The sequence below is a fragment of the Bombina bombina genome, chromosome 3, assembly GCF_027579735.1.
Source record: "Bombina bombina isolate aBomBom1 chromosome 3, aBomBom1.pri, whole genome shotgun sequence".
In the NCBI taxonomy this organism is placed as follows: Eukaryota; Metazoa; Chordata; class Amphibia; order Anura; family Bombinatoridae; genus Bombina; species Bombina bombina.
The window spans coordinates 805,829,074-805,847,253 of NC_069501.1; the positions used below are offsets into that span (position 1 = coordinate 805,829,074).

Sequence of the window (18,180 nt, forward strand, 5' to 3'; positions counted from 1 at the left end):
CTAGCAACCAGAAGCAATAAAAAATGAGACTTAAATAATGTGGAGACAAAAGCGACGCCCATATTTATTAGCGCCAAAATAAGACGCCCACATTATTTGGCGCCTAAATGCTTTTGGCGCCAAAATGACGCCACATCCGGAACGCCGACATCTTTGGCGCAAAATAACGTCAAAAAATGACGCAACTTCCGGCGACACGTATGACGCCGGAAACGGAAAAGAATTTTTTGCGCCAAAAAAGTCCGCGCCAAGAATGACGCAATAAAATGAAGCATTTTCAGCCCCCGCGAGCCTAACAGCCCACAGGGAAAAAAGAGTCAAATTTTTGAAGGTAAGAAAAAAATGATTTAATTCAAGTGCATTATCCCAAATATGAAACAGACTGTCTGAAAAATAAGGAATGTTCAACATTCTGAGTCAAGGCAAATAAATCTTTGAATACATATATTTAGAACTTTATAAACAAAGTGCCCAAACATAGCTTAGAGTGTCACAGAAAATAAGATTTACTTACCCCAGGACACTCATCTACATGTTTGTAGAAAGCCAAACCAGTACTGAAACGAGAATCAGCAGAGGTAATGGTATATATAAGAGTATATCGTCGATCTGAAAAGGGAGGTAAGAGATGAATCTCTACGACCGATAACAGAGAACCTATGAAATAGACCCCGTAGAAGGAGATCACTGTATTCAAATAGGCAATACTCTCCTCACATCCCTCTGACATTCACTGCACGCTGAGAGGAAAACCGGGCTCCAACTTGCTGCGGAGCGCATATCAACGTAGAATCTAGCACAAACTTACTTCACCACCTCCATCGGAGGCAAAGTTTGTAAAACTGAATTGTGGGTGTGGTGAGGGGTGTATTTATAGGCATTTTGAGGTTTGGGAAACTTTGCCCCTCCTGGTAGGAATGTATATCCCATACGTCACTAGCTCATGGACTCTTGCTAATTACATGAAAGAAATCAGTATTTTTGTGCATTTCAAAAATGTTAATTCCTTAATGCTATTAAAATTGGAAAGCTATCAGTTGCTCCACCCTCCCCCTCTCAAATCTGTTTACTGGTTAAACAGCGGAGCGCAGACTCCATCAAACTTTCCCTTGATACGTATTTTATATTTACATTAATATTGCGGCCATTAAGAACCCCTTTCCTATTTATCTACTACTTCCTATATTAAGATACATTTGGTCGTCTAGGTCCATATTGGTCCATATTTGTTCTAATGGGAATAGTTAGTAGAAAATATAAATAAACACAAGGTTTAACTTTTATAATTAAATTTAAGAGACAGACTGCTAGAGCAAGCAAGGTCACTGATACGAGTTTATTACTTGAGCATTTTGGCTATGATAGGCTTATAAGCCAGAGATATGTTAAATTTGAGTAGTCATGGTACTTAATGCTGGGCTAAAATATTTCACAGTCGTTATACAGATTACTGTTTAGTATGCATTTCTTTTTGTTTATTCTGGTCCTATATTTTATTGTAACATGCTGCCTGAGACAAGTGAATCTTCAATGTATGATATGTGTTTTGAAAACCTCAAAAATATTAATATAAAAAAAAAAAAAAATTGGAAAGCTATCAAACTAAAAATAATTCTTCTGAAAAGCTTAAATATCAACAATAAATTACAATTTTTATAAATACCAGTGTATACTAAATTCCAAGGTAAAAAATAAGAAATATCTTACCTTGACTTATTTTCTTCATAATGAGCGCTGGTTTTAATGTATCGACAAAGTTCTATCTGCATGTCGCCAAACAGCGGCACCACTTGCAACTGCTGCTCTCAGTGGGGAAAGGACGAGACAGGAAACCAATGAGATAACATAAGTGGTCAAAGTATTAAATATTGTATAAAAAAGTAAAGATTTGTATTTGATGCTACAACTAATGACAAAGATTGTGTTTGGAGTAATTGAAGTTAAAAAAATAAATAATAGTAATTGTTTGTCGTCCCACTTAGGACGAGTCAGCAACAATGATAAACCACATAATGTAGAAATTCAAAATGGCTACAGCTATTTAGCAACAGCATTGTAAACTGGCCTCCAAAGAAGAATATACAGTAAGCCCTCTATCGCCTTTATATTTTGATTTCATTATTATTGAACCTTCATATTTTATGAACACAACTGAACGTGTGGTATCAAAGCACATTTAAGTTCATTTTTATATTAGTCTGCCATGTTTTCAGACTAGTCATTTTCAGGACTGCAGTTTGCATAAGGAACTATAAACCTAAAACATGCGTTACTGTAATAGTGCATCTAATCTCATCTTATTCAGAACTGCTTGCAGTATAGCTGGTTTTGAAATGTCAGTCTAAATTGTAAAGCTCTGGGTAAACTGCACTAGGTTCTTGACCAATGTCATAAATGCAATGTATTGTCAGTCAAATATAACAACTGCAGCTTTGTAATTAGCAAAATACAACTGAAGCAATGTAATTTACACTAGATTGTCAGGTAACATTGCACAGAGACACGCTGTCAAAAGTGACAATGTAGCAGGTTATCTTTTTGTCTCATAGGTAGTGAGATTTCAGCAGGTGCAACGTCACTGTATATAAGAATCAGCGTTGTGGTCACTACATAAAACTTTTACCTTAAAGAATTTGTCTATTTTTGTCAGGTTTATTCTCTTCTTGGCATCCAGTTTGTAGACGTTGCTTTGACTGCCATCCATGAGGTATAATCCAAAGCCCATCACCTACAAACAGAAACAAAGAGAGAAACACACATTTAGATACAACAGAAATATAATTGTAAGAACCAAAATAAATTTGTTAAGAGCTGATCAATGTGTATTTAAAACATTAAGCTCCAAAAACTACAATCTGGGTCTTAAGAATGTAACATTATGGAAATTTAGAAAAATCGATGCTCTTTGCCAATTAAAATATAAAAATGTATTTCTAGAAAAAAAACGGACAACTTTTACATGCTAATTAGACCACGAAACAGCAATATATTAAATACATATACCGCTTATTGCAGGGGTTGACAAATCAGTTTAAACTTTAGGGAGCCAGTCAGGGCTATTTGTATGCAGATAATATGGAGAATAACTAAAGCTAGGAGCCTGGAGTAAACTTCTAGGCACCAGTGGTTCCTAGGGGGCTTGTCAAGCCCTGGCCTATCGCATACATCCTATCCTTATTAAACAATCTGATGGCAGCAACAGAGCTTGATCACTTTTTTTTTTTAAATCTAGCAGCAAAGCCACAAATGTTGGCGTTTTAAGTTTTGCTTTTATAATTTATGTGGGAACATGCACATTCTCATACAAACTCTTGAAAGCAGAAGAGACTTACTTTGCATACCACTTACAGAGAAACAAAATCAAAGGTGTTAAAAGCAAAGATGCATAACACTTCTGCGGATGTGATCTGACAATCATAGGGTTAAAAACACCTCTAGGAGTGTTCTGTACCAGTGATTTAACCCCTTGCCATATACGCATAAGTAAAATTAACCTCTTGATTCCTATAATCATAAAGGAACAATCAAACATGACATTCCTGCAGCAGTAATCAATACATACGGACCAGATTAACCCTTTAATCCAAATGGACGTATATATACACACATCATGCGGCACTTTGCCTATCGTATCTCATGATGTATATATATGTCTAAGTTGCAGGAAGCTTCCAGCAGCCGTAAAGTTAAAGCCGAGAGCTTGAATTTCTGAGCTACAGGCATGTGCCTGCATATGAAACTGGAGCATGATCGGTGCTCCGGGTTCCATATGAAGGCAGATGTCAGAACGTTACAGACGGTGACAATGTGTGTGCCATCGTCTGGAACGATCATTTGCTGGTGCCGGCGGAAGGTGTGGGAGGTGGTGGTTGGTCCAGCAGCAAAAAGGAGAGGGAGTTGGATGGGCCCTGCACTGCCAAAAAAAAATTTTTTAAGGGAAAGGAAGGACCACTACACTACAGAAAAAAATAATAATATATATGTATGTGTAGGTACTGGCAGACAGCTGCCATTACTAAAGATGGCCACAATTAGTGGAAGGGGGGGTTATAGAGCTATTTGGGTGGATTAGGGAGGTGGCTATTTGGGTGGATTAGGGAGGTGGGAGGGTTTAGGAGGATCACTACACGGCAGCAAAAAAAAATAAAAACTGCATACTGGCAGACTGTCTGCCAGTACCAAAGATGATGGTGACCAGTGGGGGGTAAGGGAGGTAAGAGAGCTGTTTGGGAGGAATCAGGTAGGGATCATGGGGTGGGTGGTGTCAGGTGGGAGGGTAATCTCTACACTACAGCTAAAATTAACTTTACAAGCTACCAGATCAACCCCATCACTGCAGGGAATAATAGAAGTGTGGTGCGCAGCTGCAATTAGCAGCATTCTAATTACCAAGAACCAATGGCAAAGCCATGTACGTCTACTATTTCTGAACAAAGGGGATACTAGAGTAGCTTTTACAATCATGTGTGTCATGACTGCACAAGCGGTATGTACATAATGTAAGTGAAAAATCCAAAGTTTGTGAAAAAGTTAACTTTTTTTTATATATATTATTATTGCATTTGGATGTGAAATTAAGTCATAAAATAACAAAATAGGCCTAAAAATTCCCTGGTATTTTGGGCAAGTTCGTCTCAAATTCCCAGTAGCGAACAGGTTAATAACAAGGTATGCGTTGCTTTCATATTTTTCCTTAAAATTTTATAGAATGATGGAAATTGCAGTTCCCATACACAATTAAATTCCAGTTCCCATAATGCACACTGTCAGTAAGAACATCATAAGGTATCATAAATCTAGGCGTCAATGCACATCTTTGAGGGACCATGATGCCCTTTTAATGTATATTTTCCAAACTCTGTATTACGCAATCTTAAAAGCAAGACATCTTTAAAATTATTGGTACCGTACACAATATATCTTAAAAGAGAAAGTCAAAATTAAACTTGCATGATTCAGATTCAGCATGTTATTTTAAGACATTTAAAATCTCTTATTTTCAAAAAGTACTTTGTTTTCTTTGTATTCATTGTTGATAAAGAATATATACATATCCTACACTAGTGGAAGCTAGCTGATTGGTGCATGCACACATTTGTGATTGGTTAACTAGATGTGTTCAGCTAGCTCTCAGTAGTGCATTGCTGCTCCTTCAGCAAAGGATATCAAGGGGAAACAAAAAGCAGATTTGATAATAGAAGTAAATTGGAAATAGTTTAAAATTGTATATTCTATATTAATCCTGAAAGGAAAAAAAAAAGTTTCAGGTCCCTTCAAAGAGCTTACAGAATAAAAAGGGACACTAAAGTCAAAATTAAATGTTCAGGATTCAGATAAAGCATGAAGTTTTAATGAATTTTTCAATTTACGTCCAATATGAAACTGTGCACATTTTTTTTTATATGCACATTTGAGGCACAGATACTACTGAACATGTGCAAAAGTTCAGTGTATAAGTATATGAGTCTGTGATTGGCTCATGGCTGTCATATGATATACGGGGTCAGCAAAACATTTTGAAATTTGTCAGGAAAAATCTACAGCGCATTTAAAATTCAGACTAAGTGTTATTGCATTGTCTTTTTATTATGCATTTTATTATGCTACATTTATTGACAACACAATATACAAATCTTTCAAACATGAGTATGAGTGACTTTGCTGCTTACTTTTAAGAGCATGTGTTTTTCTCCAGGTGTGAGGTACATTTTATTTTCATAGTAGTCCACACACAAGTTAACTATATCAGCGAGGAGCTCTTCATATCCAGGGATGACTTCTAACTGCTGCTGCAAGGACTAAAAGCACAAGCAACAATTACATTATACTATGCTGTATTAATATTGCATGAATTAAAAAAACAGGAAATTATACAACAGTGGAATATTTTGGGGAAAAAGCAGTTCCCATAGTAAGTACTCTACCCATAGGTGGGAAGTGTACACAGAAAGTACTTTCAGTGCTAAGCAGTAAAAGATAAGATATTGGGAGGATATTGTTACATTAGTTGCAGGGTTGTTTGCAATGTTGTGCTGTCATTTTGTGGTGACAAAGTAACAACACTACTTAACTAGTGCTCTCTTGACTTTACTGTTACTACATACCTGCGTTATCTTGTTGTGGTTAGCAAGAAACATGGAAAGGTTCTGAGATTCCTGGATGGACTGGGGATCTGCCATTTTACGCAAAAACTGTGCTGCCCTGTGTTACAGTATAAGAGAAGATCAAAAATAAGTTTTTATAGATACAATTATTACGAACCCTATCTAATAGTATACATTATTGCATCTTTAGCACTTTAAAGAGGATTAAAAAAACAGCAGGATGATTGCCGTTTGCTCAGTATGTGTGTAGTAACATTGCTAAGCATGTATGACCTGCTCACTGTCCATTTTATTAAAATTACATAAAATACTGAATGCACTTTTACATTTCACTTAGTTTCATTTTAATCTAATTGAATAAAAGGTCATCAGCATATATTAGATATATTTTTACTTAAGTTTTTAATTCTATATAGAAGGACATTTTGCCATGTGACTTGCTGTAAAAAAAAAAAAAAAAAGTCATTATTTGCACAAATGAAACACATTTGTGAAAAAAAACCTAAACATAGAATACTCATTTAAAATGCATACAGATGGCCCTCGGTTTACGACGGTTCAATTTGCGCCGTTTCAGAATAACGCCCTTTTTTTTGCTATTGAAAAGCATTAACTGCTATTGAAAGCATTAGCACATGCATACATTAAAATAGCCAGTAGGTGGAGCTGTCCGCTTGTGTTTCAGCAAACACATGCAAAGAAAAGCAAGCCAGACAGGATCAATGGATCAGCTTTCAAAGGAACAAGATCTAGCAGCCACTTCCCTTAGCTGCAGACTCAATGCAGAGAACTGTTTGCAGAAAAAGGCAAGTAAACGTTTTTGTTCATTAAACTTAGTTTGATGATGATACAGTCTGTTGTGTGATTAAACACAGGCAGGCTAATCAGTGTATAACCAGACCTGAGCAATGGAGCCGTTTTTTTAAAGGAACAAGATCTAGCAGCCACTTCCCTTAGCTGCAGAAAAATGCAAGTAAAAAAACGTTTTTTCTACATTCAACTTAGTTTGATAATGATACAGTCTGTTGTGTGATTATTTTGTTTTTGTTCATTAAACTTAGATTGATGATGATACAGTCTGTGTTAGTGTGATTATTTTATTAGGTGCGGTTTAGCAAATGTTTTTGTTTATTAAACTTAGTTTGATGATGCTACAATCTATTTTATTAGGTTTATAATGTTGTTTAGCATTTAAAGTTTTCATTAACTCCCTCACTTCCCATTGACTTACATTATAAACTGGGTTTCAATTTACAACGGTTTCGATTTACAACCATTCCTTCTGGAACCTAACCCTGGCGTAAACTGAGGGCTACCTGTATAGAGAAGATGATGCTGCTGCTGCCACCTTGTGGGCAACTCATGTATTAGCAAGAATCAAGCTACAACCAGCTTTATGTTGAAGTTGTCACCCACCTTTTGTAGGCCGAATGGTCGTTTTTGACACTGCACTTCATGTTTTTAAGCTCATCTAAGACTGCAAACATATTGATGAATTTGCCCAGAGTTAGCAGATAAGCTTCAGACACAAAGTCTTTCCTCCTCTCCGCATGGCATAAACGTTTCACTTCTGCACAAAAACGTTCAGTGGCATTCCTCTGTCAACACAATTTATTAGAATGTTAAAACATGTTATTTCTGCGTATGGCTTTAATTAAAAAAAGGTGTACAACAAGGATTGTGCTACAAGTTTTGTTCCCACATGAACATTTTCCCCACATTATAATTTTGCTAAAAATGTTTTACTGCATCAGAGCTTTGACTGAATACCTGAAATGTCATGAAGTTCATCAGTTTAGTAACCTCTGGTTCCAACACCTCCACTGTTTTCTCATAGATTTCAACACGGTTAGGCTGCTCATTGCATTTAACCTACAGGCAGTTAAAACACAGCACTCAGAAAATGGTGTAGTTTGAACATCAAACAATTAAAATGCATGAAATAAAAGTCCAAAGCAGGGCTGCCTAACCTTGTCACATGAGCGGCCATATTGGATGGTTATTTTACCCAGAGAACTAATACAAAGTATTACATTATCTGTTAATTGTAGCAATTAATGTTTCTTTCCTATGACACGGAGAGTCCACAACGTCATACCAATTATTAGTGGGATATTCAACTCCTGGCCAGCAGGAGGAGGCAAAGAGCACCTTAGCAAAGCTGTTAAGTGTAACTTCCCTTACCCATAATCCCCAGTCATTCTCTTTGCCTCTGTCAATGGAGGATGTGCGAAGATGGTGTCTGAAGATAATTAATCCTTTTATGGGTACTTTTACCTGCAAGCAAGGATTGGGGTCCAGCTGTGTCCACGTCAATCTCTTTAGTAAGAGTAGTGGTGGATTTTAGCAGTTAAAAGGCGGCGAGTTGGTCTTTGCTTTACTTTTGCTTTTTTTTATAGAAAGCCAGAGTTGATTACTTTGTTCTTTCTTTTCCTACAGGTCCATAACAGGGAGTGGAGTGCCTGTCACACCTAAGTAGCGGTTATGTGTCCTGCAACTGGATCGAAGGTAAGTGACTTTGCCTTCTACGTACTGAAGGACAGCAGCACTTCAGAGGTTAATCCTCATATGGATCCATTTTGGGACATAGTAATCCTTATTAGTTAAGGATACATCTTATGGACAGATTTATCGACACTGTGTTAAATAAAGATTTTTATTCACAGTGAGAGACTTAAGAGAGTTCACTTGGCTAAGGGGACTAACAGGATTTTCCTTTATTTCTGGCAACATGGGCTTTGGCAGCCATGACAGACATGATTGGGTTATAACAGACATAGGCTATGAATAACGTTTTACTTAATCAGCCGTTTACTGGGCTTTGACATATTGAGGATAACGGTTTTACTTTATCAAGCAGTTTACTTTTTTCGCACACTTTTAAGTGGCGCAGTTCTTTTTTTGTCCTGCTTACGTGACGACCGCACTTCCGCTTTATCGGAGCTGAGCTTAGTGAGAGACTGTTCTGCGTAGAGGATCAATGTTGGCTTTGTGATTTGTCTTTTTATCATCAGCGGATCATTTGTGTAAGAGGAGAGGATATCTGCAGGAGAGTCTCGCTTACTCTTGCTAGTGGGTTGTCAATTCTGTCCGGTAGGAGCCTCAGGCAGGCAGATTCATTTTATTTTGCACTCTGTTATTTATAAGTCCCTACTACATTTAAAAATTATTTTATTTTTCACTAATTTGGTTAAAGCAGAATTCTTCAGTTCTGGATTCAGAATTAGATCAGTCTATGTCTTTGGATAAATTCTTACTATGTTTAGAGGCTCAAATTGTCCTGCCAATGCCATTTTGTAACTCATACTTAGCTAAAAATGTAAAGAAAAATTACTCCCTTCTGAGCCAAGTGTCTCTCAGGATAATGCTGTGCGTGACATGCCTCGGCTTTCTCCTCAAACGTCCCAAGCCTCAATTGTTTCTCATTCTGTGCCTTCTGTTTCCTCTCAAAACCCCCCCAGGGGTGTTTATTTACCTGGGGATTCTGACGCTCAGAGATTACTTCTGCAGTATCTGCGGCTTGTCAGTTTTCTCCTCTTCGGGTAAGCGTAAGAGGAAATCTAAACATTTATCTGTTAGCAAAATTTCTGACTCTAAAACTGCGCTAGCCAACCTTTCTCAGATGTCTGATGAAGAGGATACTTCAGTTGCTGCTGAAGGTGAAATCTCAGACTGATACTATGGGTGAAAAATCTTGTGAATCTGAAGAAGTTAATTTCAGATTTAAACATGAACATCTTAGTTTACTACTGAAGGAGGTTCTAGCTACTTTGGATGACTCAAGCTTCGGTTGCTGTCAAACCTATTAAGGCTTCTAAACTTAACAGAGTTTATGATTCTCCTTCTTCTGAGGATGTTTATCCTGTTCCAGACAAGATGTCTGATATTATAGCTCAGGAATGGGATAAGCCAGGGGTTCCCTTTGCCCCTTCCTGTTTTTAAAATGATGTTCCCTGTTGCTGACTCCATTCATAACTCATGGCGCACTGTGCCTAAAGTAGAAGGAGATAGTTCTACTCTAGCTAAAAGAACTACTATTCCTATAGAGGATAGTTGCCCCATTAAGGATCCTATAGATAAGAAGCTAGAGGCTTACTTAAAGAAGATGTACATCCATCAAGGACGTCAGTGGCAACCTGTGGCAAGTATTGCTATGGTTACTGGAGTAGCATCTTATTGTTGCAATGCCCTGTATGATTTGATATCAGAGGTGACTACGATTGAGGAGATCCAAGATAGGATCAAGGCTCCTAAATTAGCCAATACTTTTATCTGCGATGCCAACATGCAGGTAATTAGACTGGGAGCCAAGTTGTCTAGCTTTACTGTCCTAGCTCGTAGAGCTCTGAGGTTAAAATCTTTGTCGGCTGATGTTTCTTCAAAAGCCAAGCTTTTGGCTTTACCTTATAAGGGTAAAACTCGGTTTGGGCCTGGTCTGGCGGAAATCATTTCAGAGATTACGGGTGGAAAGGGATCTTTCCTACCTCAGGACAAGAAGAATAGACCTAAGGTTTGACAGACTTCTAATTTTCATTCCTTTCATAACAAAAGTCATCCTCTTTTTTTCAAACCAGACCAATCCAGGTCCACTTGAAAATCCAGCCAGCCTTGGAATAAGGGAAAGCAAAACAAGAAGCCTTCCGCTGATTCTAAATCAGCATGAAGGGTCCACCCCCGATCCGATTTTGGATCAGGTGGGGGGCAGGCTTTCTTTTTTTCGTCAGGGTGAATACGCAATGTCCCAGATCCGTGGGCTGTGGACATAGTGTCCCAGGATTACAAAATAGGATTCAAGTCTTGCCCTCCAAGGGCAGATTTCCCCTGTCAAGACTATCCTCAAACCAGGTGAAGGAGGCCTTCTTAAATTGCGTAAAGGACCTATCCTCCCTGGGAGTTATTGTACCAGTCCCTCTAAAGGAAACGAGGTCTAGGATTCTATTAAAATCTATTTGTGGTTCCCAAAAAGGATTGAACTTTCCGTCCCATCCTAGATCTAAAGTGTCTCAACAAATTCCTCAGGGTTCTGTCCTTCAAGATGGAAACAATTTGTTCCATTCTTCCATTGGTTCAGGAAGGTCAGTTCATGACGACCATAGACTTGAAGGACGCATATTTACACATTCCCATTCACAGGGATCATCACCAGTTTCTAAGATTTGCCTTTCTAGACAAGCACTTCCAGTTTATTGCTCTTCCGTTTGGTCTTGCCACAGCTCCCAGAATTTTCAAAGAAGTTCACGGAGCGCTATTGACAGTGATTAGATCCCAGGGTATTGCTATGGCGCCTTATCTAGACAACATCTTGGTTCAGGCGTCATCTTTTCAACTAGCAAAATCTCATACAGAGATGTTGTCTTTTCTATGTTCCCACGGGTGGAAAGTGAATCTGGAAGAGAGTTCTCTAGTTCCTACTACAAGAGTGTGCTTCCTAGGAAGATTTTCCTGATAGATGTCAGAAAATCCAAACTTCTTGCTGCTTGCCTTTCTCTCCAGTCTGCTTTTCATCCAACAGTGGCTCAATGCATGGAGGTGATTGGTCTGATGGTAGCTTCAATGGACATCATTCCTTTTGCTCGGTTCCATCTGCAGCCACTGCAGCTTTGCATGCTCAGTCAATGGAACGGAGACCATTCAGATTTATCAGAGGACAAATCTCGACTCCCTAACAAGAGGCTCTCTCTCGTGGTGGATTTCACAGGAACATCTGTCTCGAGGCACTTGCTTCCTGAGACCTTCCTGGGTAATTGTGACTATGGACGCTAGCCTGTCAGAATGGGGAGCTTTTTGGGATTCTCTGAAAGCTTAGGGCCTGTGGTCTCGGGAAGAGTCTTCTCTTCCCATAAACATCTTGGAGTTGAGAGCAATCTTCAATGCCTTGACAGCTTGGCCTCAGTTATCTTTAGTCCGGTTTATCAGATTCCAGTCGGGCATCACCACCTCAGTGGCTTACATCAACCACCAGGGAGGAACTCAGAGTTCCTTGGCCATGAAGGAAGTGACTCGCATTCTGCAGTGGGTGGACGCTCACGATTGTCTTCTATCTGCCATCCACATTCCAGGAGTGGACTATTGGAAGGCAGATTTTCTGAGCAGACAGACTTTACATCCCGGGGAGTGGGCTCTCCATCTGGAAGTGTTCTCCAGGATTACCCTCAGGTGGGGGTTTCCGGAGTTGGATCTGATGGCGTTTCGTTAGAACGCCAAGCTTCGGACATACGGTTCAAGGTCAAGAGATCATCAGGCCACCCTGATAGATGCTCTGGCAGTTTCTTGGGATTTTGGGCTAGCATACCTGTTTCCTCCATTTGCTCTCCTTCCACAAGTCATTGCTCGTATCAAGCAGGAGAGAGCATCTGTGATTCTAATAGCTCCTGTCTGGCCTCGCAGGATCTGGTTTGGGAAGATGTCATCTCTTCCACCTTGGGGGTTTCCTCTGAGGAAGGACCTTCTAATTCAGGGTCCATTCCTCCATCCTAATCTGGATTCTCTGAAGCTGACTGCTTGGAGATTAAATGCCTAGTCCGGTCTAGACGTGTTTTTTTTGGAAGCGGTCATTGATACTATGCTTCAAGCTTGTAAACCTGTTACTCGCAGGATCTACCATAAGGTATGGCATAAATACCTTTTTAGGTGCAAAGCTAAAGGTTTCTCCTGGAGTCGGGTGAGGATTCCCCGAATTTTATTGTTTCTTCAGGATGGCCTGGAGAAAGGTTTGTCAGTCAGTAGTCTGAGGGGTCAGATTTCTGCACGGTCTATTCTTTTGCACAACATTGTTATCTTGGAAGGTTTTGTTTCTCCTTGCTATTTCTTCGGGCTCACAGAGTTTCTGAGCTTTCAGCTCTGCAGTGTTATTCCCCGTACCTTATTTTTCATAACAGATAAGGCGGTCCTTCGTACTAAATTGGGGTTTCTTCCTAAGGTGGTGTCGGATCAAAACATTAATCAGGAAATTGTTGTCCCTTCTTTTTGTCCTAATCCTTCTTCTCATAAGGAAGTCTTTTGCATAACTTGGATGTTGTGCATGCTCTAATGCAGTGTTTTTCAACCAGTGTGCCGTGGCACACTAGTGTGCCGTGAGAGATCCTCAGGTGTGCCACGGCAGACTGACAACAGTGTGACATATTTTTTAAACTTTGCTTGTTTTTTACTCCCAGTGCAGGGGTAGTTTGTAGGAGGCATGGCATAACAGCACAATACATACAGTATGTGTGTGTTTGTGTGTATGTGTATATATATGCTGTATTAGGCTACAATGTGTGATTTTTTTAAAATTTTGGGATGGTGGTGTGCCACAGGATTTTTTAATGTAAAAAAAGTGTGCCACGGCAAAAAAAAAGGTTAAAAATCACTGCTCTAATGTTTTACCTGCAAACTACTAAAGATTTTTGGCAATCTTCTGCCCTTTGTCGTTTTCTCTGGAAAGCGTAAGGGTCAGAAGGCCACTTCTACTACTCTTTCCCTCTGGTTAAAAAGTATGATTCGTTTGGCTTATGAGACTGCTGGACAGCAGCCTCCTGAGAGAATTACGGCTCATTCCACTAGGGCTGTCTCCTCTTCTTGGGCTTTCAAAAATGAAGCTTCTGTAGAACAGATTTCCAAGGCAGCAACATGGTCCTCTTTGCATACTTGTTCCAAATTCTACAAATTTAATATTTTTGCCTCGGCTGAGGCCTCTTTTGGGAGAAAGGTTCTTCAAGCGGTAGTGCCTTCTGTTTAGGTCTTCCTGCCTTGTTCTCCCTCCCTATTCATTCCGTGTCCTCTAGCTTGGGTATTGGTTCCCACTAGTAATTGTAATGACGTCATGGAATCTCCATGCCATAGGAAAGAAAACTAAATTTATACTTACCTGATAAATTGCTTTCTTTCCAGGCATGGAGAGTCCACGACCACACCCTCTTTTTTTAATTATAATTTGGCAGGGTTTTTTGAGTAAACCTCAGGCACTTTTTCACCCTTGTGTTTCTTCTTATTCCATTTTCCTTCGGGGGAATGACAAGGGATTATGGGTAAGGGATACTGAACCAATTTTTTTTTTCTCTCATGATTCAGATAAAGCATGCAATTTTAAGCAACTATCTAATTTACTCCTATTATCACATTTTCTTCATTCTATTGGTATCTTTATTTGAAAAGCAAGAATGTAAGTTTAGATGCCGGCCCATTTTTGGTGAACAACCTGGATTGTTCTAGCTGATTGGTGGATAAAATCACCCACCAATAAACAAGTGCTGTCCAGTGTGCTGAACCAAACATTGGCTGGCTCCTTAGCTTAGATGCCTTCTTTTTCAAATAAAGATAGCAAGAGAACGAATAAAAATTGATAATAGGAGTAAATTAGAAAGTTGCTTAAAATTGCATGTTCTCTCTGAATCATGAAAGAAAAAATTTGGGTTCAGTGTCCCTTTAACATCTTTGCTGGGGTGCTCTTTGCCTCCTCCTGCTGGCCAGGAGTTGAATATCCCACTAGTAATTGGAATTAAGTCGTGGACTTTCTATGCCCGGAAAGAAAGAAATTTAGCAGGCAAGCATAAATTTTGTTTTTACCTAGACAGATGCTACAATTTTGCATTGAACAAACGCCTGTATTTGGCTGCTGACATTATGCCGTTATATGTGTTACTGTAGAGACACATACAGAATCTCTCACTTATGTGTTCTGTATCCTCATTAGTACTTATTTGCTTATTGAAGTGGAATATTGCTATTAAAAGATGAAATTACTGAAACGTGCTCCATGGTTGAGACACACGCATTCTGAGCTGCTAAACAGTGTTCTCACTAGTTTTTACCAAAGATAAGTAATAACATGCAGGTTTGAGGTCATTTTCTCGTCTGCATTCACAATAACATTACTTATGAGTAACATTATTTATGAGTTCAAAAGAGAGGAAATTATATAACAGAAAATAAAGGACAGAGCTTTTTTTCCCCATCATGTATAAGATAAGAGTTTAGACATTTTTGCATAAATTATGTCAAGCACTAGAATTTAGAATTTTTATTACTTTAATTTCAGTTTCTTACACATTGGTCATAAACTTTGTAATTTGATTGAAGGCTTTTGTGTTTAGCTATTTTAATTATTTCATCTTAAAAAGGACTTAGAAATTCATTAGCATGCTGGGGCAGTATAGCAGGTGTTTGGTTCGGATTGCTCTGCTCACCACAGCACTGACTAGTAGTTATGCTTAGGGCATAATGCATGAAGAATACTTAAACTAAATAAATGGCATGCACCGATTGGTTGGTTTGTTTGTTTATTAAAAAAAAAAAAAAGTATTTGCAATAGTATGCTTAAACTGTAAAATCTTTGCATATTACCGGACCAGTTTTCTTTAAGAGAACAGGTTTTAAATGTCTGATTTAGTTTTTAAAAAATCTAACACGTTGAGTTAAAGTTAATTATAAAGTTAAACAATTTAATAATTAAACACTAGAAATACCCAATATGCAATTTCATTTATATCACCTTAAACAATGAATGTGTTACCTACAATCATAAACATAAAAAGAAACAGATACATCTTGCACAATAATTTATCTTTCAAACTCTGTGCAAGAGCAGAATTGTAAAAGTTTGTGTCGAAAAAGATAGGAACCAGAACACTATGCAAACAAAATACAAACTGACCATAAATATTAATAAAATATTAAAAATGTAATATAAAATATTTTTAAAAATAGGCAAAAGCAGGGGTGGTTTACCTGTGGTATGGCCCTAGAGCAGCTTCTCCATGTATATAGCATGATTGCATATTCCTGGCCCTCCTCCAGCATCCCATTCTGTGATGGATGAGTCAAGACACTTTATTAGACATTTAATTGCACAAATATTATTGGGGAGGGGACTAAAAATGCAGATACATCTGAATAAAGCATATTTAAAACAGAAGCTACAAATATAAAACCTGGCATTTTTAGTTCTACAGATAGTTTCTAGGAAGCTGAAAGGGACACAAAAATAATTTAGGAAAAATAAACTTGCAAAATAGTTATTAAAAAGAATATTTACCATAAAAAAAAGCATAGCAATTACTATTTTGTTATTAAGTATTTTTTATTTTCAAGGATAGCTCAAGAATTACACGAGTTAAACAAATCTTACATAGATTGCATTTAACATTAACAGTGTTCAAATAACCATCATAGTAAATGGCAGATAAAGCATTGAATCTACAAGGTAATAGCTACCTATAGATATGCAAACCACAGCACAATACTGCTTTAGTACCTATGGAACAAGCAAAAATATATTGTGCATGATCATATTACAAGGGCCAATCTGTGTTTTATTTACAATTAAGCAGAACTGTCTGAGGATTTTTTTATCCGATAATCAGGCACACGCACGTCTTAAGCCTTTGCAAAAATAACCACACAAATTTTTTTAAAAAAAAACAGGTCAAAAGCAGTTCAAGGATACACCCCTTTAAAGCCTAATGAAATTAATGTTCTTTATTTGATTTACTAAAGACAATTGGGAAGGAATTAAAAAAAAATTGTGCTCTGATCGAAGAAATTGCTGTGCAGCAAAATACAGGGTTAGAAACTAGGGGGACACCAGCTTCTAAATATGGCCAATAGCCAGCCGGATAGAATGCACGGCCATTGGTTAGAGGTGGAAACGTCACCTCACATCAAAATAGCGTTTTGCCATGGGCTGCCTGAGCAGCTCAGTGCAGCGAACGCTTCCAACAAATAAAGGAGCTTTCTGCATGAAGTATTTTATACTTCATGAATGAAAGTCCCCTTTATTTGTTCCAATTGTAAATCCTAGAGTTTCACAAACACTAGGATTTACAATCACTTTAAATTCACAAAACCACAATAAGATTTTCATAAAGAAGCAATCTGCCTCTAAGTTGAGATGGTAATGAAATTGCCTTAGAGTTCAGACAAATACATGGAGTGCAGTGTTTACTTACCATGCCCGAATGGACAGTAGCTTGCTCAATGTATCTTGCAATGCCAGTGACAAAAGCATTTCGATCTTCAAAGTTAGTATTAAAATTTGGCTGTTTGTCAAGGGGGGGAGGGGAAAAAAAGCAATAAGTAAATACAATTACAGCTTGTTTAAAAATACTCAGTCTAACTAAAACATGATGGTCTAGAGATTTATAAAAAAAGCATGAGTATCCAATCTCTTTGGTCACATTTTATTCACAATATATATATTTCGCTTGATAGGTTACATTGGTGTCAGATGATGGCCCCCCTTTGTTCTCACTACAGCTGCTCTGTTTACAATAGCCTAGGATGCCTGGCTTCCCTTGCTTCGTTTCACAGCTATGTGAATTAACTAGGCAATTCCTACTTCTTCACTACATAAACCATTAATGAAAGGCAAGCAATATTAATATGAATGCTACATATGCTGTGTGACAGAGCCATTAAAAGGGCCATACAGTATTTCTAAACCTACTAAACACACAGTACTTGTGCACGTCTGTGGCAGTGAGTGGGTAAGAAAGTGCTTTGCAGGATAAAGCACAGGATGAGTAATGTCGGCGTAAAATCACTTTCCCACGCCAGCAGGGTGGTCGGGGGCAGCAGGGTACATCTTAGCTACAACCAGGGATTGAGCATTCCTAAATTTCTCTTACAATACATGGAACACTTATTTGCCAACTCCATAATACTTCTGTTTCTAATAGGCTTCATATATGAAATGACTCATATAGACCTCTCTATTGTCTCAAAACAGTTGACCTACTTTTTTTTTTGCTTAATATTATACATATAGGTAAGTATACTATATGGCCAATAGTATGTGGACACCCCTACTAATTATTGAGTTCAAATGTTTCAGCCATACCCATTGCTTAGGAATTCATAAAGTTCAGCACATAGCCATCAAATATTAATAAACATTGACCACATAATAGTGCCACATTTAAAGTCACTGAGCTCTTTATTGTGACCCGACACAAGATGCCACCTTTTTCACAAGTCAGTATGTGAAATTTCTATCATGGTCAAATGTAAGTGCTTTTATTTTGAAGTTAAAGCTTCTAGGAGAAACCATAGCCAAGCAAACCCACTGAGTGTGCCTGCTGAATAACATCAGAACAAGACC

The 18,180-nt window shown here is 38.2% G+C and overlaps 1 protein-coding gene across 2 annotated transcripts in view; it reads right to left on the minus strand.

Annotated features, from left to right (window-relative positions):
- CYFIP1 (cytoplasmic FMR1 interacting protein 1) overlaps window positions 1-18,180 on the minus strand; it is a 543,505-nt gene that overhangs the window by 433,661 nt on the left and 91,664 nt on the right. For both annotated transcript variants that reach the window (XM_053707734.1, XM_053707733.1), the window contains exons 3-10: window positions 17,030-17,119; window positions 15,810-15,887; window positions 7,875-7,976; window positions 7,521-7,702; window positions 6,105-6,201; window positions 5,670-5,798; window positions 2,624-2,728; window positions 1,708-1,799 (exon numbers count right to left, since the gene is read on the minus strand). In XM_053707734.1, coding sequence (XP_053563709.1) covers window positions 1,708-1,799; window positions 2,624-2,728; window positions 5,670-5,798; window positions 6,105-6,201; window positions 7,521-7,702; window positions 7,875-7,976; window positions 15,810-15,887; window positions 17,030-17,119 — 875 coding nt within the window. The remainder of the gene's footprint in view (window positions 1-1,707; window positions 1,800-2,623; window positions 2,729-5,669; window positions 5,799-6,104; window positions 6,202-7,520; window positions 7,703-7,874; window positions 7,977-15,809; window positions 15,888-17,029; window positions 17,120-18,180) is intronic.